The 15,985-nt window shown below is 48.7% G+C and overlaps 8 protein-coding genes across 8 annotated transcripts; 4 read left to right on the forward strand and 4 right to left on the reverse strand.

The window, feature by feature from the left end:
- Positions 1-235: 235 nt before the first annotated feature.
- EV420DRAFT_1640223 (uncharacterized protein) lies at positions 236-1,650 on the forward strand (the record flags this gene model as incomplete). Its single annotated transcript, XM_060477076.1, has 8 exons — positions 236-332; positions 394-670; positions 725-907; positions 965-1,190; positions 1,249-1,277; positions 1,326-1,431; positions 1,479-1,540; positions 1,590-1,650. 8 exons carry the CDS (start codon positions 236-238, stop codon positions 1,648-1,650), a joined length of 1,041 nt encoding a protein of 346 aa, XP_060333660.1.
- Positions 1,651-2,597: 947 nt separating this feature from the next.
- Positions 2,598-4,169, forward strand: EV420DRAFT_1762091 (uncharacterized protein; the record flags this gene model as incomplete). The annotated part of the gene is made up of 7 exons (XM_060480687.1): positions 2,598-2,674; positions 2,729-2,901; positions 2,951-3,167; positions 3,223-3,512; positions 3,582-3,830; positions 3,862-3,965; positions 4,018-4,169. Exons 2-7 carry the CDS (start codon positions 2,852-2,854, stop codon positions 4,167-4,169), a joined length of 1,062 nt encoding a protein of 353 aa, XP_060333661.1. The 5' UTR covers positions 2,598-2,674; positions 2,729-2,851.
- A 350-nt stretch (positions 4,170-4,519) lies between these two features.
- Positions 4,520-6,006, reverse strand: EV420DRAFT_1527919 (uncharacterized protein; the record flags this gene model as incomplete). Its single annotated transcript, XM_060472479.1, has 5 exons — positions 4,520-4,649; positions 4,697-5,058; positions 5,114-5,503; positions 5,553-5,690; positions 5,746-6,006. Coding segments are annotated over 5 exons (1,218 nt in total), but the record flags the coding sequence as incomplete, so codon positions are not given.
- A 156-nt stretch (positions 6,007-6,162) lies between these two features.
- On the reverse strand, positions 6,163-8,177 carry EV420DRAFT_1330910 (Alpha/Beta hydrolase protein). The gene is made up of 5 exons (XM_060468806.1): positions 7,336-8,177; positions 7,206-7,286; positions 7,002-7,156; positions 6,561-6,949; positions 6,163-6,510 (listed from the first exon to the last, which is right to left on the reverse strand). The coding sequence occupies exons 1-5, from the start codon at positions 8,108-8,110 to the stop codon at positions 6,462-6,464; spliced, it is 1,449 nt and encodes a 482-aa protein (XP_060333663.1). The 5' UTR covers positions 8,111-8,177; the 3' UTR covers positions 6,163-6,461.
- A 7-nt stretch (positions 8,178-8,184) lies between these two features.
- On the forward strand, positions 8,185-11,582 carry EV420DRAFT_1527922 (uncharacterized protein). Its single transcript, XM_060472480.1, is given in 8 exon segments — positions 8,185-8,559; positions 8,620-8,676; positions 8,736-8,870; positions 8,919-9,645; positions 9,703-10,700; positions 10,720-10,773; positions 10,830-11,061; positions 11,114-11,582. 8 exon segments carry the CDS (start codon positions 8,368-8,370, stop codon positions 11,269-11,271), a joined length of 2,553 nt encoding a protein of 850 aa, XP_060333664.1. The 5' UTR covers positions 8,185-8,367; the 3' UTR covers positions 11,272-11,582.
- On the reverse strand, positions 11,583-12,553 carry EV420DRAFT_1527925 (Snf7 family). Its single transcript, XM_060472481.1, has 5 exons — positions 12,486-12,553; positions 12,419-12,438; positions 12,291-12,368; positions 12,024-12,239; positions 11,583-11,966 (listed from the first exon to the last, which is right to left on the reverse strand). Exons 1-5 carry the CDS (start codon positions 12,499-12,501, stop codon positions 11,685-11,687), a joined length of 612 nt encoding a protein of 203 aa, XP_060333665.1. The 5' UTR covers positions 12,502-12,553; the 3' UTR covers positions 11,583-11,684.
- Positions 12,554-12,623: 70 nt separating this feature from the next.
- EV420DRAFT_1527929 (DUF396-domain-containing protein) lies at positions 12,624-14,113 on the forward strand. Its single transcript, XM_060472482.1, has 7 exons — positions 12,624-12,681; positions 12,733-12,774; positions 12,830-12,876; positions 12,932-13,011; positions 13,069-13,441; positions 13,497-14,001; positions 14,066-14,113. Exons 2-6 carry the CDS (start codon positions 12,752-12,754, stop codon positions 13,865-13,867), a joined length of 894 nt encoding a protein of 297 aa, XP_060333666.1. The 5' UTR covers positions 12,624-12,681; positions 12,733-12,751; the 3' UTR covers positions 13,868-14,001; positions 14,066-14,113.
- A 437-nt stretch (positions 14,114-14,550) lies between these two features.
- On the reverse strand, positions 14,551-15,936 carry EV420DRAFT_1619368 (SET domain protein; the record flags this gene model as incomplete). The annotated part of the gene is made up of 5 exons (XM_060475463.1): positions 14,551-14,663; positions 14,720-15,300; positions 15,321-15,568; positions 15,610-15,809; positions 15,858-15,936. The coding sequence occupies 5 exons, from the start codon at positions 15,934-15,936 to the stop codon at positions 14,551-14,553; spliced, it is 1,221 nt and encodes a 406-aa protein (XP_060333667.1).
- Positions 15,937-15,985: the final 49 nt, after the last annotated feature.

A 15,985-nucleotide genomic window follows, 5' to 3' on the forward strand; every position in this document is an offset into this window, starting at 1 on the left:
AGACAGTCCCGTTTCTCCAGGAATCATTTCTCGGCTTGCTTGCATCAATCAATCCCAGCAGGTACGTTGTGAGGGAATATATTGGAGGCTGTAGCACTTAGTATGAAATCCTATTTGATAACCCCGGTCATCTTAGTGTACCAGGGACATTACCGCCTATTACCGCCTCATGCGACCCTTGGTTTGATTTCCATCGGTTCATTCATACGCCAGACTGAGACTCGTATTTCTCTTCATGGCGCCCAATCTCTCCAATCTCACCGTCCTGGACCAGTCCCCCACTTTCATCTACTCTCCGTATCGCGAAGGGGACCTCAACATCATCCTGGAAAGTTTTTTATTCAAATAGTCCAGACAGCTCTTATGATTCCACGCACAACTCCTCAAACCTAGCTTCTGGCACTTCCCTTCACAGCACGACTCTTCAGGGCGCAAGCCTCCAAATATCTTTCATGGGTACTGCGATATACCTTGCAGGATCGGGCACTGCTGGCGGCTACTCCACAACACTTGATGGCGGCGATGCCGTTGATGGGAACCCGGCCAATGGCTACCTCGTTAGCCACGACGGCTTGGACTATGAAGCTCACACGCTGGTTTTGAATACGACGTCCACATCGCAGTTGAATGTGACATCAGCGTTAATGACCGTAGGCATTGGTGATGAGGGGTGCGTGAGTCTTTTGCGAGTGAGTTCATGGTGTTAATCATCCATGGGGCATAGTGCTACAATAACGGATACAATACATCTCGCAATTGATGTGACTAGTGATGGTTCTGCATCATTGGATCCATTTTTTACAACCAATGGCAATGGACCATTCAATACCAACCACGACGCACAAGGATATTCACGAATAGACACGACAGGCGCGGGATCAAAGATATCATTTTCTTTTAGCAGCGCGTGCGTACTAGGTCCTTCATTGTCTATCTGCCTTTATAACCTTGTCTATCTGCCCAGTTCTGCTGTCTTTGTTTATGGATCAACGAATTATGACCATGATGCTTACAGCGTTACACTGAGCCCCGCAGCTGGGGTGTCGACATCTACGCGAACCTTCAATTCAACTTCAAAGTGGTTCGCTTATAATACCTCGACGTACTGGGAAACGGGTCTTGACCGAGACAAAACGTATCAAGTCACCTTTGAGAATCTTGCAGAAGGAAAATATTTTGATATACATCAAGTGTGTTCATTCATGCTCTGACGTGGAAGACCTTTCCTGGTTCTAACCTTCCGCATAGGTGCTCTTAAGGGATGGCGTACCGGCATCGTGGGTCGACTCTTGGGTCTATACTGTGAAACACTAACGTTATCTTAGCGCGAGTTCCCCGTCAAGTTCGGCGACGTCAGGGACCACCTCCTCGGATTCTTCATCTCCTTCCTCTGATCGTACCCTATCGACTGGAGCTATCATTGGTGTCACTGTAAGTTGTTCCAAAATTGCTCGTATACCTCCTGACCCCGTAGAAAGGTCGGCGTAGTCGCCGCCATTTTGGCCGCTTTTTTCTTCCTATTCCTATGGTGTCGGCAAAGGTACGATGTCTGACTCCTCGTGTGCAACTAGACATCTGATATTGCGCAGGAGGAAAAACAAAACCCGTTATAATGCGACGCTTTTGACTGATTTACGTGATCCTGCCTAAATCCCCTGGGTATCAATCTCATCAGCGTAAGACTCTCCGTTACAACTTTGAGCGGTATCTAACCATCGCGCAGAATTTCAGCCATTGCTCTCAGGATACGTCGAACCATTTGTGATGCCGCCAGCGTCGAACACCACAACTGGATACCATTCAAAAAATAATACCATTATAAGTACCGGTTCTTCCACGTTTACTGATGCAGCCCGCTCGCCTCCGCTCCACCAGCTCCCTTCCACAAGCCGACTGACGTATCAACTAACGGAGAATGGAATGATGGCCTTCGAGTCCGAAGGTGCAAGTTCCTCGTCTGGCTCCGAGTCCAAGAGGACTACGGCACAGCCGCCTGAACGAAGAAATCGACCTGTCAGACAGGAAACAGACGCAGGTCCTGTCTTGATACAAGATCATGAACCTCAGGATGATGTTCTCCCTCCTGGTTACAACCCTGCTTGGTCGTCGGGAGCTGGCAGGTAGCGTCAATGGTTGGCATGAGCAAGTACATTATGACAATAATCTTAAGGATGCCAGTTTGATACTTGTATTGCTCCTCTGTTTTGATTTGGACACATACACATACTCGGGCTCGAATTTACGGAGCATATTTATAGTTCACGCAGCACGGTTATATTTCATGTGGCAAGGGTTATTGTGGAGAGCTCTAACGTCCTCAAGGCCTCAGCTTCTAAGTCATAATTGTAGAGAGTTGGTAGAAGTATTTGGATTAAAGTTTATTAGGTGATCATTTGTGTGTTCTGACATCACAGACGCTTGGGATGGCATGAATAATAACAGATCTCTTGACATGCACGACACGCCTCTCAAAATGTGGTCAAAGGATATGCCACGGTAGTTACAGTAGTATCGTCTAATTCTACAGCGTAAGTACTTACATGGGCGCACAAGCACAGTTCTCACGCCACCAACGCGGCTTTGGTCCGGGAACGTTTCTTCAACTCTTACTACTGCTAATGTCAGTGATGGTCCTGTGAAATCGTATCGTTTGAGTGTCTCTGTACTCGAGAATGTAAAGTGACTCTCCTGCCATTGCCGTTTCCTTCGAATGACAAAATGAAAGCAGTTCCGGTGAACACAGGCTAGCTCACCCGGTTCCAAGTCGGCATATATTACAAGAGTCTTCGAGGATAGCACGAGTCGACATGAAACGAGAGTTGGTAGCTAACTCCCGGAAGTTGATTCCCACATGCTTGCGCTCGATGTCCAGACTGGACCGTTCGAGACCATCACGCGTCGGTAAGTATGCATCAACATGACCTCACGCCATTGGTTCTAAAAAATAAAGTGGTACGGTTTCCATCCGTATAAAGGGACCAAGACGAACGACACCGTTGTCCGTCCTCTTTGCCATGTCTCTCAATGCTACAGTCGCTGTCGAGTCCCTCTACGCTGACACAGACCTCCAGTCATTAAACTGGGTCGAACAGCAATGGGTCGCATGGTATGTCTGGATTGGCAATCCAGTCATCGCGACTGGCTTAATGAGTTTCTTGATGCATGAGGTTCGTCTATGACTTTTTGAATTTTTATTTCGTCTTGACTTCTAAATATTTGTAGATCGTTTACTTTGGACGCTGCATACCATGGATAATCATTGACGCTATACCCTACTTCCGCCGGTGGAAGCTACAGCCTACGAAAATACCTTCAGTACAGGACCAATGGGAATGCACAAAGCTGGTTCTCTTCTCTCACTTCACCATCGAGCTACCCCAGATCTGGCTGTTCCATCCCTTGGCCGAGTCCATTGGGAATGTCCACCTATCAAGTCCCGTTCCCTTCTCCAAAGACGATGTTACCTCAAATTCTATTCTTCTTCTTCTTCGAAGATCTATGGCACTTTGGGGGTACGATTTTTCTTGTCTTCGCTCGTCGGTCATGGCTCATAGGTTGTAGCGCACACGCTATTCCACCAGGGTGTCTTTTACAAGTATATCCATAAGGTCCATCATCGGTATGCTGCGCCCTTCGGTCTTGCCGCAGAGTACGCGCACCCCTGCGGAAGTTATGTGTCTAGGTATGGGGACTCTTGCTGGTCCCCTTCTCTACTGTGCCTTCACTCGCGATTTCCACATCATGACCATGTATATCTGGATTACCCTTCGCCTCTTCCAAGCTGTGGACTCTCACAGCGGTTATGGTGTGTTGCCCGTAGGCAAATCCTTGTACATTTTACGACACTCACACCATCTCCAGACTTCCCTTGGTCCCTCCAGCACATTCCTACCATTTTGGGCGGGTGCTGAACACCACTGATTTCCATCATATGACCTTCACAAACAATTTCTCTTCCTCGTTTCGTTGGTGGGATAGGATTTTCGGCACCGACACCTAACTACATCCGGGTCCAAGCTCGTCTACGTGCCGCCAAGTACGCGAACAAGAACGCCACCGAAGAGGAGCGGCTAGCATATGAGCGCAAGGTAATGGCTCAGGTGGAGGCTGAGGGCCTTGCCGCTGAAGCGGCCCTCGAGAACAGTGTTGGTAAAGGGAAACAGGATTAACGATAAAACATGCACGCCTGCTTAAAGCGGCTTCATTATATTATAGCTAATTTCCACCTCGGTCGTAAACCGAATATACCGTGAGGCCTCCTTCAATGATATGTGGTATCACTGTCCACGCGCTCAGAATGAACAGATTGACTAGACCGATGCCACGCATACAATTTTACAGAGTGTAAGTTGGCATTGCTACCGATAACCTGATGGATACCGCAGCATCTTTGGCCATTCATAATCAAGTACAGCTTCGTTAAACTGCTTGCCTGTGAAAAGATATGAGTCTGCTTAGGCTTAACCGGGAGATCGAGTTGCAATATTTCTCAAACGTTTGCCAGCTTTGAGCCAGCTGGCCATGGCTTTAAGCATGACTGTATGCTATCGCATGCCAAGCATAGTATTTTATACATTGATTTCTACGGAACAGATTGTGACAGTGCTGAAGAACTACCAGCTCTCGGGATGAGCGGCATAAAGGAACGCCTAGACGAATCAGTCAGTGAACGAAGAGCCAGAGAGAAGGAACTTACCTATTCAAAACAAGACCTTTCAATGCTCTTATTTCGCGCTTCAGTTCCTCCGCGGGCGTTGGTGGAGTATTGCCACTATTCGACTGACCACTTGCCGAATAAGGACGGAAAGGAACATACACTTGAGCACTAATATACCCAGTCAAATCAGACAGCGACTGCAGTGTATGCTGCAATGCCGTGGTCTTGGTTTTCGCGTCGCGTGGAAGAGCGGCAGAGAGGTCGTTTAGGGATGTGAGAAGCGGAGACGGCACAGGCGGAGTCGGAGGATCAAATGTCCAACGAACATTATCTGACGGATGTGTGTTTTCGGGAAGTGACTTGAATACGGTCAAAGTGGTCAGAGTCTCCCATAGCTTGTGCTATATATGATTCGAATTAGAGCCTATCGCGGAGAGAACAGGTAGACAAGCGCACCTCATACTGGACACCTTCGTCAGTAAGAAGCCAAGGGACGTGGCTCTCCATGAGCCTGAAGAGATCCTCTGTCGTGGGATTTGCCTCAGCTTGCTCCTTACCGACACCAAATTCCTGAATGCCGCATCGCAGTAGTGTCAAAGGTGGAATGTCGGAAGGCTCGAGCTTCTTCTCTTCACACTCACGCAGAATGTCCTTCAGCGAGCGACAATCCGAGAATCCAGAGGGCTCTCTGAACTTGTCAGGCTTCGGAAGTAAGGTCAAATTCTCCGCTTGAGATTCTTTGAGAGAGGCGAGCGAAGTGGTGAGATTCCGGAGGAGTGTGCTATGGTGTTCCCGAAGAGAATGGCGAGCGGTTGCGGTACGCGTGACCCGTGGCAGAAGAAAGCGCTAAAGAACATTTCAGAAAGAAAAGTCGGTTTTGGCAGATCTGACCCACGTAATATATGAGCACAAGCGCTGCAGAACCACCTAACAGCCAAGAAAATATTCTGAATATTCCAAGAAGAAGATTCGGAAGGTTAGATGGTGGCGGAGGTGGGTACGTTCGTGGTGGTACTATGGGAAGCTGAGGTGGCTACCGGGAAATGATGAGTCCCAAGACGCTCTCTCTGATGGCTCAAGAAACATACCAGCTCCCGTAACAAGCTTTCTATCTCAACCTCATTGAGACCCTTGTCAAGGAGAAACCTCCGTTTTGAGAATATATCTTGTTGTTGTATGGAAGGAGATCTTAGGAATGAACGCGCTCTCGAGATGAGCTGGGCTCTGTCGTCAACGTTGTTCACCGCAGGCGTCGTATCCGTCGTGGATGGAATCTGTACAGGAGACGACACTATCGTACTGCTCTGGACGTCTGGAGATGGTTCTGCTGGTGGCGAGTGCTGCTGGAGCCTGTGGTGCATTGTCGGGAGCGTCATCGTTGGCCATCGTGAGTGAAGGTCGTCGGCTACTCCGGTCCGACCCTCACTGTCAGCTCTGGTGAAAACACATGTGATTCGGTCATTCGCGTACATACTCAGATACACCTTTAAGCATACTTAAGTATGGCCGTCTGCAGTTCCTTTAAGTTCTATGCCAGCGAAATCTCACTCAGCTCGTACACTCCGGCTCAGATTGCCGTCAAGCGTACCAAGTTTCTCAATCTTGGAGCAGAAGCGTGAACTGGCTTACAATTCTCACTAGTCTCTAAAACAAACATTCTTCCTTCAGCCTTGTAATACAGTCTATCAAATGCGAAGAAGGCAGCAAAGATGGGGCTGGTCCGAAATCGAGGTCCGAGAATGCTGTCCGTAGCGAACCGGATATAAAAGATGGGTATTATTTAATACTACACAAAATTCCACTGTCATGATAAAAAGCCTCGGATCGCGCCCCCAACGTTCAGAACGTCCAACCTGAGGGGATACGTTGAGCTGCGCTCCGCCAAGGATTGGTCTGGACTTACAAGAATGTGTCATGTCCCCAAACGCCGCCCAATTCATAATAGACAACTTGATCGTTTCCAGCCATGCGCAAAGCATCGACAACTTCCCTCTGCTGCTCAATAGTGAAAAGAATATCACTCTGAACGCCAAGCACCATCACTGGAATTTTGGCTAATGGTTTCATTCCTTTGGCAAGCGAAGGCAAATACCGAGGTGGGTTCGAAGGAGGCGGATGCGATTTTGAATGTGATGTTTTGTGCGGCTGAATGGGAGACAAGTGGCCATTGCCCTTATAAATAGGCTCTAAGCGAAGATCGGAGAGCGCTTCCTTTGTCATGTCAAAAAGGTCCATCGCTTTGGAGATGTAAATGAGGGAGTTGGCATCGTATTTCAGACAGAATTGTTCGCCCTAAGCAAGGCGTTAGCCCTGATTACAGCTGGATTAGAGAGAAAACACATACTTGATGATCGAGGTAAGTTTCGATGAGGAAATCTGGACACAGTGCGGGCGCGCGTGGTTTTTTTTCCGAAGCCAAACTCTCGGAAACTGGACGAAGCTGTCGCCCAAATCTGAGGTCCCATTCTGGGCCTGAGCGGTACGTGATTGTAGCAATTTCTAAGAAATTTAATAAGTCCGCGTCACATTATTTTTTGAGGTGACATACGTCGCGCCAACTTCATGCCAATGTGCGGAGGAAGGCCATCGTAGTAAAAACCATTGTTCCAGTTTGGATCTGCCATGAGGACTGTTCAATGTTAGCAACGGTGTCTACCTGTCTGGCGGGATCTGCGTACCACTCCGTTGGGCATACCTCATTGCAACAGCAGAAGGCGAACTTCGGGCAGTACCACTGATGCTAACAACTTTTCCCACTCGTTCGGGGTGCAGCCATCCCGCAGCCAAGCTCTGCATGGCACCCATGGAACAACCCACGCTAGCATACAGCCGGTCGATGCCTAGGTGATCGAGAAGGTAAAACTGGGCTCGCACCATGTCGAATACCGATAGAATGGGAAAATTTGTTGCATAATGCCGTCCTGTCGAAGGATCGATAGATGATGGACCTGTTGAGCCGTAACATCCGCCCAACACATTCGTACATATTATGTAGAACTGATTCGTATCCAAGGCTTTTCCGGGACCTATAAACTTTTCCCACCAACCGTCTGCAGGGTTTAGCGAGGTGGATGCAGCATGTGAAGACGCCGAGAGTCCCGTATGCAACAGAATAACATTATCCCTTGCCGGCGATAGTGAGCCCCACGTTTCATACGCTATGTCGAATTCGGGCAGAGAAGCGCCATATGCCAATGGCAGAGAAGATGAATGATGATAGACGCTGTAAGTCTTTGGATTTGGACGAGCATAAGGCGGCTCTGGGCCGGTCTCTTCCTCTTCCTCCTTGGTAGCTACCGACGTTCCGGATATTTTTCGACGAATTTGAGACTCCCGGAGAGCATGAGCTTCAACGCAGGGAAAATGAGGCCGTGCTGTTGATATGCGGCGAGCGATGCGATTTTTGCTGGATATACGAGCGATTCTTGGGGCTACAACCCTGGCAAACGACATGGTAAGAGAAAATTGGCGTCATCATGTTCAGACTGTAGTGGATGTATAAGGTCGGCATGAGGGAAGGATGGCGTGCGCAGTCACGTGGGCGTCCGGATTTTGAATTTCTATTTTTGAAATATAGATAATTTTTATCTGGCATAAAGACGTAATCAGCGGGTATATACCAATTCGAGCTATATTACTAGGTAGCTCCTCAACGCCAACTGGTACGACCTGCTCAGCGCTTTCCTCGTCGTACTGAAGGCTGGCAAGGGATGGCTGGTCGCCAAAATCTGGAATACGCGCCCAGCGTCTCGTCCTTCGCGCCATCAACAAGTGTGCCTTCTACTGCCGACGTTAGCCCCCGTCTAGACTCGGTCCTGACTCTATCGACGGCCACGACCTCGTCGACGCACCAGAGGCGTGCCAGGCGGAGCCTCAGTCTCCTGGACAAGATACCAACGGACGTCAGTACTTCATTGATCCCGCGACCAATATAGAGTGTGCCTAACACGTGTTGCTCGTAGTTTTCTTCATTGTTACGCTCTCACAGCACCTCCCGTCGATACAGTGCTATTTTCCAGGTAGGCCTTTCTTCGCCCGCCATACCCCTTGTTCGATTCCTTTATAATTACTTCAATAGTCTAATCAAGCCACCAAAGTCCGTTTGTCGGATTATGCCGACTCGCATCCTTCCTCCCAGCAGCCGACATCCAAAGACATGTACGCCTCTCGAGATGATGAACGGCCAACGAGAAAGTCAAAGTCGGAGAACAGGGTGTGTCCTTAATCCATCGTGTCCTTTTCCTAACCGACACCCAGCCAGTTCTACAGCTTCATCACCCGTTCACGTTCGCGTTCTCGAACGAAAGCTGGGGCGTCTGTCGATATAGAACCTGTCGCTTCAGAGCTCTCTCAAGGCTATGCAGCTGATATTTCAACACACTCCCGGCAATCTAGTATATCTAGTCGAGCACCATTGGAACAAAGGTGCCACACGCCAAGCTCGAAGCCACCCACCCTACATCCATCTCGACCTCTTTCTTCCACAACCACCGCCACTAATACTACTGTCAAACCTCCCACGCCCAAGGGCAAGAGGAGGGTTCCCGTTCCCATCCCTAAGCCCAACATCCTAGCTCAGGAGAATGAAAATCCATCAAGTGTCGCTGGATCGAGACCTAGTACTCCCAAACTATCTACACGTAAAAAGCTTCATAACCTTTTTGGAATTCCTCTCAGCGGCGCTCGCCGTTCCGGTTCACGAAAATCGTCCATAAGCAGCACACGTCCCACTACACCTGATCTCCAGAGTTCTGCCGATGCACCCCCGCTTCCTCTTCAGCCCGAGTCTCCAAATTACCATATACGTGGCAATAACCATGATCCAATACTACCACCCTTGCCCAGAGTTCCCCTTTCCCTTCACTCGCACTTCGGAGATTCCAAAGCGAAACCTACATCCATCGACCCACTAGAATCGTCAACATCCACCACTGCGTCATACAGCTCCAGACGGGATACCTTTTTCAAAGCGTCTAAGCTATTTTCAGGTACTTACTAACATTCTGACACAGACGTCTGCGCTTCACTAACTGACTTGGTACTAGTCCGTAACCCTCTCGTAATGTCACCAACCTCGTCTACTTTTGATGACCGTCCTCGTCCCTATTCACCGGCTCCGCCTGTTGTTTCTAGTCCGATCAAGCACCGCAGAACGCAGACTCAAATAGACACACCACCTTCGCCAACAACACCGACAACGCCTGTACAGCGTGCGATACAACTTGCAGCACCTCAACCTCGGCGTGCCACAACTTTAACGGGAGGCAACGACGTTATACCGAGAATAACTCATACGCCCGCAACACCCTCACGACCAGGCACGTCGCCTCCCAGGCTCAGTCAAAGAAAGGATTCCATAGACTCGACTCATCTTTATCGTGTTATGTCCGTTGTAGACGAAGAGAAGGAACGGACGGAGTCGGAGCCGGTCTCGGACAAAGGGAAAAAGAGGAACGATGCTTTCAAGCCCGGGCATCGTTCTGGTGTGAAGAGCGTGAAGGGTTCCATAGTCCGATCGACAAGACACGGTTCTTTCGATTTTGAGCGGCCTGGGTGGGGTGCAGGTGGGCTCATCTCAAGGACTGCCAGCGGTAATTCCGTGAGTACGACTATGACCGGCGCATATAGTCACAACAGAAGCGGTGACAGTCTAAGCAACGCAAGCCGGAATGGTGAACCTTCGGGGTTCGGGTCATCGAGATCCGGTGGGACGCAGAAAGATATTCCACTACAGCCGCCAAAGCGACGACGATCACACCGTGCCGCACCTCCCATTGCACCGCTCGAACCCGAATACACGGGTGCATCTTCATCGACCAATCATAGCAAATCGACTACCGGAACCAATGGTCTATCATCAAGTTTAGGCAGGAATACTGGGAAGCGGATGCTTGGGTCTGGCGTCGCACGACTTGTCAGCATACCTCATGGGCCATTTTCTTTCGAACCTCCTGTCCCTTCACCTACAGTCAGTAATATGAGCGAGAGTACAAGAGGAAGCGGGATGAGCGATCGGGAGGCAGAGGAACGGGAACGGGAGGTGGTGGAAAGACGCAGGCAAGGGAGACCGTGAAATGACAGCAGTCAAGCAAGCGTGGCGGACAGCCCATGTTGAGGTCAAACGCTGAGCCTACACCAACTCCAAGTGTCGGCCTATCGTTCTGCTACCAAGGGAAGGTCGCTAGATCTGGGTTTGGGCTTGGCGTGGGCCCCGAGAAAAGTGAGGGAAGATGCACTCATACCTTCCGGTACCATTGCTGCGCTAAGCCGCAGCGCTTCATCAAGGAATGGATTGAGGTGCGCAGCTGCCAAATCTGCCGAGGAGCGATCGAAAGTGGGTAAGGAAATTGCTGAGATGTTCAGGAATGCTTTGAGCAACGAGCAATATACTACATTTAAGCAATGTGAGTCAAACTACATGAACTTTCTGAGGTTGGAGTTGACGGTATCATGTAGATGTCCACCGTTTCGACGCTCACGATATTCCTTTCGATGGTCCTACGGGTATCATCGCCCGCACAGGGCAGTTGTTGGACAACTCGCAAAACCTTGGCGAGGAAGGGAAGAAACACCTGTTGGATAATCTGGTTCGGGTAATCCTACAAAACGCTTGAACCGTGTTGAAAAGCGCACGCCCTCATCATTTTCTGTGCGTGTCATATTTTTGTTTCTCATTCTGTACATATTATTCTTCGACATATCTTATTTTTTTCGCTTCAATTTCCTATTCCACATTTAGAATCATTTACCTGTATTCTTGCATCTATTCGTGTACTATTTTTTCTTCATGCATATCTTTAATGATTTCGGGTCACGTATTTGTCTTACGCTCGTCATTCTGCAATGCTTTCTGATACATGTTATTGATTACTGCACGTTTATGTTCTTAAGTATTAGGTTGTACGCCCATTTTATGATTCCTAGGTCCTAATTAATGATTTCCATACATACAAACGTGTGATACACAACAAAAGTGTCCACTTTGCCATATCCTACAACATGTCTACTGAATTGCCGGGTAGACTGACTATGTAGCAGGCCTTAGGGCCCTCAATCTCTCCGCCAACTTATCATCCTCTTCTCCAATCTTCTCTCGAGGCGATAGATCTGGCACAGCAGCAAGATCCTTTGCGGCAAGATCATGCTGTAGCTCTATATTAGCCTCCTCCGCAGTCCGGCGCAGAAGCTGGTCGATTTGATCTTGTGGCGTAGATACTGCGCTAGTAGCAGCCATAGTATCCTCCATATACGACGTTTGCACATCAAGGTCTGAAAATTGCGACTCGAACTTGTCCATCACAAGAGAAATCTGAGGTAGACATCACGTTGAAGAAAATGGAGAGTGATCAGTGACACGGTGACGCACCCTTTCGAGGTTCATGCTTTCCATAGCCCTGTCCATGCCCTTCACCACAGAAGTCATATTTCCAGTCACTTGTCGCATCGTTACGGCCGTCTCCACGCGGCTTGCCACTGCATCTATGCGGCTCGATAGCCGTAAAAGGTTAAGGGCTTCGCTCTTCTTGCGAATAGCATTCGATGCATATATCCGGGCGCCATCATTATTTCCTTGTTGAAGGGCCTGCGAGAGATAAAGTCGAACAGGTCGGAAATGTCGAGGAACCAAACGGACCTTTTTCAGGCGAGATTTCTCAGTATTCTCATCCTTCTGTGCCTTCTTAGCCTGGCGGTTAAGGGTCTTTGCTGTGAACTGTGGCCTTCGTTAATGAGGTTGTACGGAGAAAGAAGAGACCTAACAACCTTGAGCTGGAATAAAGTCTCTACACAGAAGTGAGTAAAACGACTGGGAAAAATGCAGAGTCCTTACTCTCGAGGTTGCTCATTATAGAGGAGGGTATCGCGGCGGTGCGTGAAGGCAAGAGTCAAGGGTAGTGGTGTCCGGAAAAGGAATCCCACGTGGACTGTCCTAACACGTCGCGAAGATCATTCCACGCGAAAACCTGGACATGAACTCCACGTTACGACTCCTCAACGAATCTTCATAGCGAATCATCGCCCAATCTGTGTGTTTCATCGCTATTTTACTGGACTAAATGCTTATTTCTTGTGTATAGTATCATTTAGGCGCGCATCATGGGTCTTCTGCACTATATCAGGTGGGCAAACAGCCGCCTTGTCCGACGACCTTAGCTGAAAAGTGGTGTCTACAAGTTATGCGGCAGTTCTGGCTTCATTTGCTTTTGTTATACTAGCGCTTGGTATGTGGCCAATGATCATTATACCTCCGTAAAAATTCATCGTTTCCTTGACCAGCCAGCGGCCTGCTGTACATATCCGAATTAATCGAAGAACACTCCCGTCTAGCCAAAACTATCGGTCAGCGGGGAATATACGTCAGGATTACATTCACATCTCCTAATTTCTTGCGTGTTAAATGTTCATTCATCTAGGCCATAATATGTCTGCATGTCGTACTATGCATCTCGGATTCACTCCCCATCACGCTGACGGCGTTTTCCATCATTTGCCACGTTGTGTATCTGCAAAACTTTTCAAAAACCTGGCCGCTTATCTCCCTTTCATCGCCGTCCTTCATATCCTCCTGCGTTCTGGTCATTGTCGACCACTTCCTCTGGTTCTTTCACTTCTCCAAAGTCACTGCAGACTACCAGAATCATCTGAGAACGTATCGCGGTGGCCCAACGCCCATTTCCTATGGTTTCAAGGATATAGCCACGTTCTTTGGAATATGCGTCTGGCTAATGCCCTTGTTCTTATTCCTAAGCCTCAGCGCAAATGATAACGCACTGCCCACATCAAGCGGTGAGCATTCTCTGAGCCCTCTGTATGTCCTCTAATATGTACCGCGTCGTTATAGATATCAGTTCTCCCACAACAAGTCACGCAGTTCCACAACAACGAATGTCTCTTTTCCGTTCCATATTTTCCATGCTATCCAAACCCCGGAAGGATGAAGGGATCATTGCTCCCCGTCCTCGCTCCCCTTATCCAGCCCAGTCCCCTACGTTCCCGCCACCTTCTCCGCGTGTCTCTGCATATAGCACTCTGTCACCACCACGATCTCCAGGACGAACTTCACTTGATGTAGATGGTAGCATCCCGTCGTCGCGTTTCAGATTGGGCACACCACCACAGAGGCGCTCTACCACCGGAGATAATGTAGGCTTGGGGATGAGAAAACCCTCAACTTCGTCGAGGGGAGATATAAATGGACTACACCAGGATTGAAAGTGTTGTCTATATATGTCCATTATTCAGTTCGGGATGTTTCTTCTTAATACATAATTACGCTCGCATTCCACCCTGCTAAAATCAACATGAGCAAGCTGTTGCATGCGTTCAGACCGCAATCTGTTGGAGCTGTGAAGAGAGCAGATCTCTGCCTGAGCAAGAATAGTAAGAAGACTAGAAGGAAAACGTTTACAGATGAAGTGAATAATCAGGCTACAATAGAGGTGCCGTGCCCAACTACGTAACAATAAAACCCTGTTTTATCCCTTGAATTACCCCACATAACCTTACTTTATGCAGAACTCGAACTTCTCACTAATTGAACTTATGATTTACGATACACAACAAGTGCCGTAAAAACGAGGATGTGTTCTACGTGTGTCATGAATGTTAGAATCGCGGGGCCGTTCTCAAACAAAGTGAGTGGCAAAAATGGTTTACATTTGTGGCAAACGCGACATGGGGACTAACTACAAAATATACCAGCTTATATACTACGAAATCCCCTCGGAAATAAGCAACACGTAAGTAGATCGCTACGAGAACCCAGACGGCGACTGACTGTCGTGCCATGAGAAGCTCGAATATCTCACAATAAAAGCCATTGTTGTACATATTTTCTAGAAAAAAATGACGGAGGGTACCCGTACTTACTTTCAACGAGACGCCAATGCAAGTACTCAGTCATCGTCGTCAAAAACTAGGTCAATGCCTTCAGCCTTGGCCATTTCAACCGCAAGCTGCTTTTTTGTCTCGCAAAATTCGACGAGGGACTGCAAGATGTCTCGCTGGCCTGTCAAAGTGTAATTAATTAATGCTGGTCCGTGCCGCAATAATGCCTTCTCATACCTTCAATATAGTCATGCAACATAGCCATTACTTCAGGACGCATTTCAAGCCGGGCTGAAGGGCCTTTCTCCGCTGGCAGCTGTTCCATTAACTGATGGACCGCGTCATCAAGAGCAGCTGCTGCTTCAAGCCAGTCCTCGTAGTCCGGCACCGGGTTTTGGGAAACGAATGACAGGAAAGCGTCCCACACTTGTTCGGCACCTTTCGCCTCACGGCCAACTTCCCATTTTTTGTCGCTAATTTTGAGTACGATGGTATCATCCGGATTGTTCGGGAGACTGAAACCGTAGCCAAGGATAAACTCGGAATTAGGCTTAGCACCGTAGTTATTGAAGAGTTCCTCGCCGGCACTAGCGGATGTGTGGATGACGAGGGATATATTCTCTGTATCAGCGTCATGTGTGACTACCCAGGAGACCGGCTGCGCGCGAGCATGGTTGAGAGAGTCAATACCTGGCAGTAAGACGGGCTCTGTGGACGGCGATGACTGCAGGGTGGGATTACGGGACAATATTGAAGACGGGAAGGCGCGAGAGGATACATGTGTCGCTGACGCCAAAAATAGATCCCTTGCGTTGATACTTCAACGAATGAATTGAACACGAAGTAAGCGACTGACCAGGTGAACAGGTCACCCCATCTGCTATCCACATTCGAGACGGCTGTGCGACATGCTTCCCACTCGCACCGCCATTCCTTCTCGCGATCCACAATCGCGCCATACATGTTCGTTCCTCTGAACATCTCGAGTTCCAGTGGAGAAAAGTGTAGTCCGGTACGCAACTTTTCACGCGATGGTAGGGTATTCACATAGGGTCTGTGAGCCAACTCTGGAATGTAGCTGTGATCCTACTCAGTCAAGGCCAATGACTGGAAGGACCTTACCTTACTTCGTCTATGATCTGATGAAAGCACAGATACGACGAGATGCATTGCCGTTCAGACCAATTCGACAGATTTTGGGTAGGTAAAAGCCTGGAGAGAGCTTTGAGTGCGATTGATTTGGTGATCACAAGGTCGAAAGGGCAAGATACTATGGTGGAATCTGCAGGTAGTGTTTCTTTTGCAAGGATTGAGTATCCAGATGGAACTAGGATCATTCAGCAGAAAGAATAACAGAAACAAAGGAAAATTCTACCTTGAACATATTGGACAGATTTATGAAATGTGCCGCCCTTTTCTTTGAGCCATGCAGTGAAGACCGCCGAATCGGACATGGCGATGGTAGAATGCGTTCAAGGAAGTACGGCCCGCGGCCCGGATGAG

This window comes from Desarmillaria tabescens (genome assembly GCF_030435595.1).
Source record: "Desarmillaria tabescens strain CCBAS 213 chromosome Unknown EV420scaffold_10, whole genome shotgun sequence".
Lineage (NCBI taxonomy): Eukaryota > Fungi > Basidiomycota > Agaricomycetes > Agaricales > Physalacriaceae > Desarmillaria > Desarmillaria tabescens.

What these genes read in the sequence shown, in the direction of transcription:
- EV420DRAFT_1330910 (XM_060468806.1), bottom strand. Translation starts at nt 8,110, where the DNA reads ATGTCGTTTGCCAGGGTTGTAGCCCCAAGAATCGCTCGTATATCCAGC. An exon ending in TGGCATGAAGTTGGCGCGAC is followed by an intron (nt 7,157 to 7,205) that starts GTATGTCACCTC and finishes TAAATTTCTTAG; the next exon opens with AAATTGCTACAATCACGTAC. An exon ending in AAACTTACCTCGATCATCAA is followed by an intron (nt 6,950 to 7,001) that starts GTATGTGTTTTC and finishes CGCCTTGCTTAG; the next exon opens with GGCGAACAATTCTGTCTGAA.
- EV420DRAFT_1527925 (XM_060472481.1), bottom strand. An exon ending in AGACTTTATTCCAGCTCAAG is followed by an intron (nt 12,369 to 12,418) that starts GTTGTTAGGTCT and finishes CGAAGGCCACAG; the next exon opens with TTCACAGCAAAGACCCTTAA. An exon ending in AAAGCATGAACCTCGAAAGG is followed by an intron (nt 11,967 to 12,023) that starts GTGCGTCACCGT and finishes TGTCTACCTCAG; the next exon opens with ATTTCTCTTGTGATGGACAA.
- EV420DRAFT_1527929 (XM_060472482.1), top strand. Translation starts at nt 12,752, where the DNA reads ATGGGTCTTCTGCACTATATCAG. An exon ending in GGTCTTCTGCACTATATCAG is followed by an intron (nt 12,775 to 12,829) that starts GTGGGCAAACAG and finishes GGTGTCTACAAG; the next exon opens with TTATGCGGCAGTTCTGGCTT. An exon ending in TTTTGTTATACTAGCGCTTG is followed by an intron (nt 12,877 to 12,931) that starts GTATGTGGCCAA and finishes TTCCTTGACCAG; the next exon opens with CCAGCGGCCTGCTGTACATA.
- EV420DRAFT_1527922 (XM_060472480.1), top strand. Translation starts at nt 8,368, where the DNA reads ATGGCTGGTCGCCAAAATCTGGAATACGCGCCCAGCGTCTCGTCCTTC. An exon ending in GATACAGTGCTATTTTCCAG is followed by an intron (nt 8,677 to 8,735) that starts GTAGGCCTTTCT and finishes TTACTTCAATAG; the next exon opens with TCTAATCAAGCCACCAAAGT. An exon ending in AGTCAAAGTCGGAGAACAGG is followed by an intron (nt 8,871 to 8,918) that starts GTGTGTCCTTAA and finishes ACACCCAGCCAG; the next exon opens with TTCTACAGCTTCATCACCCG.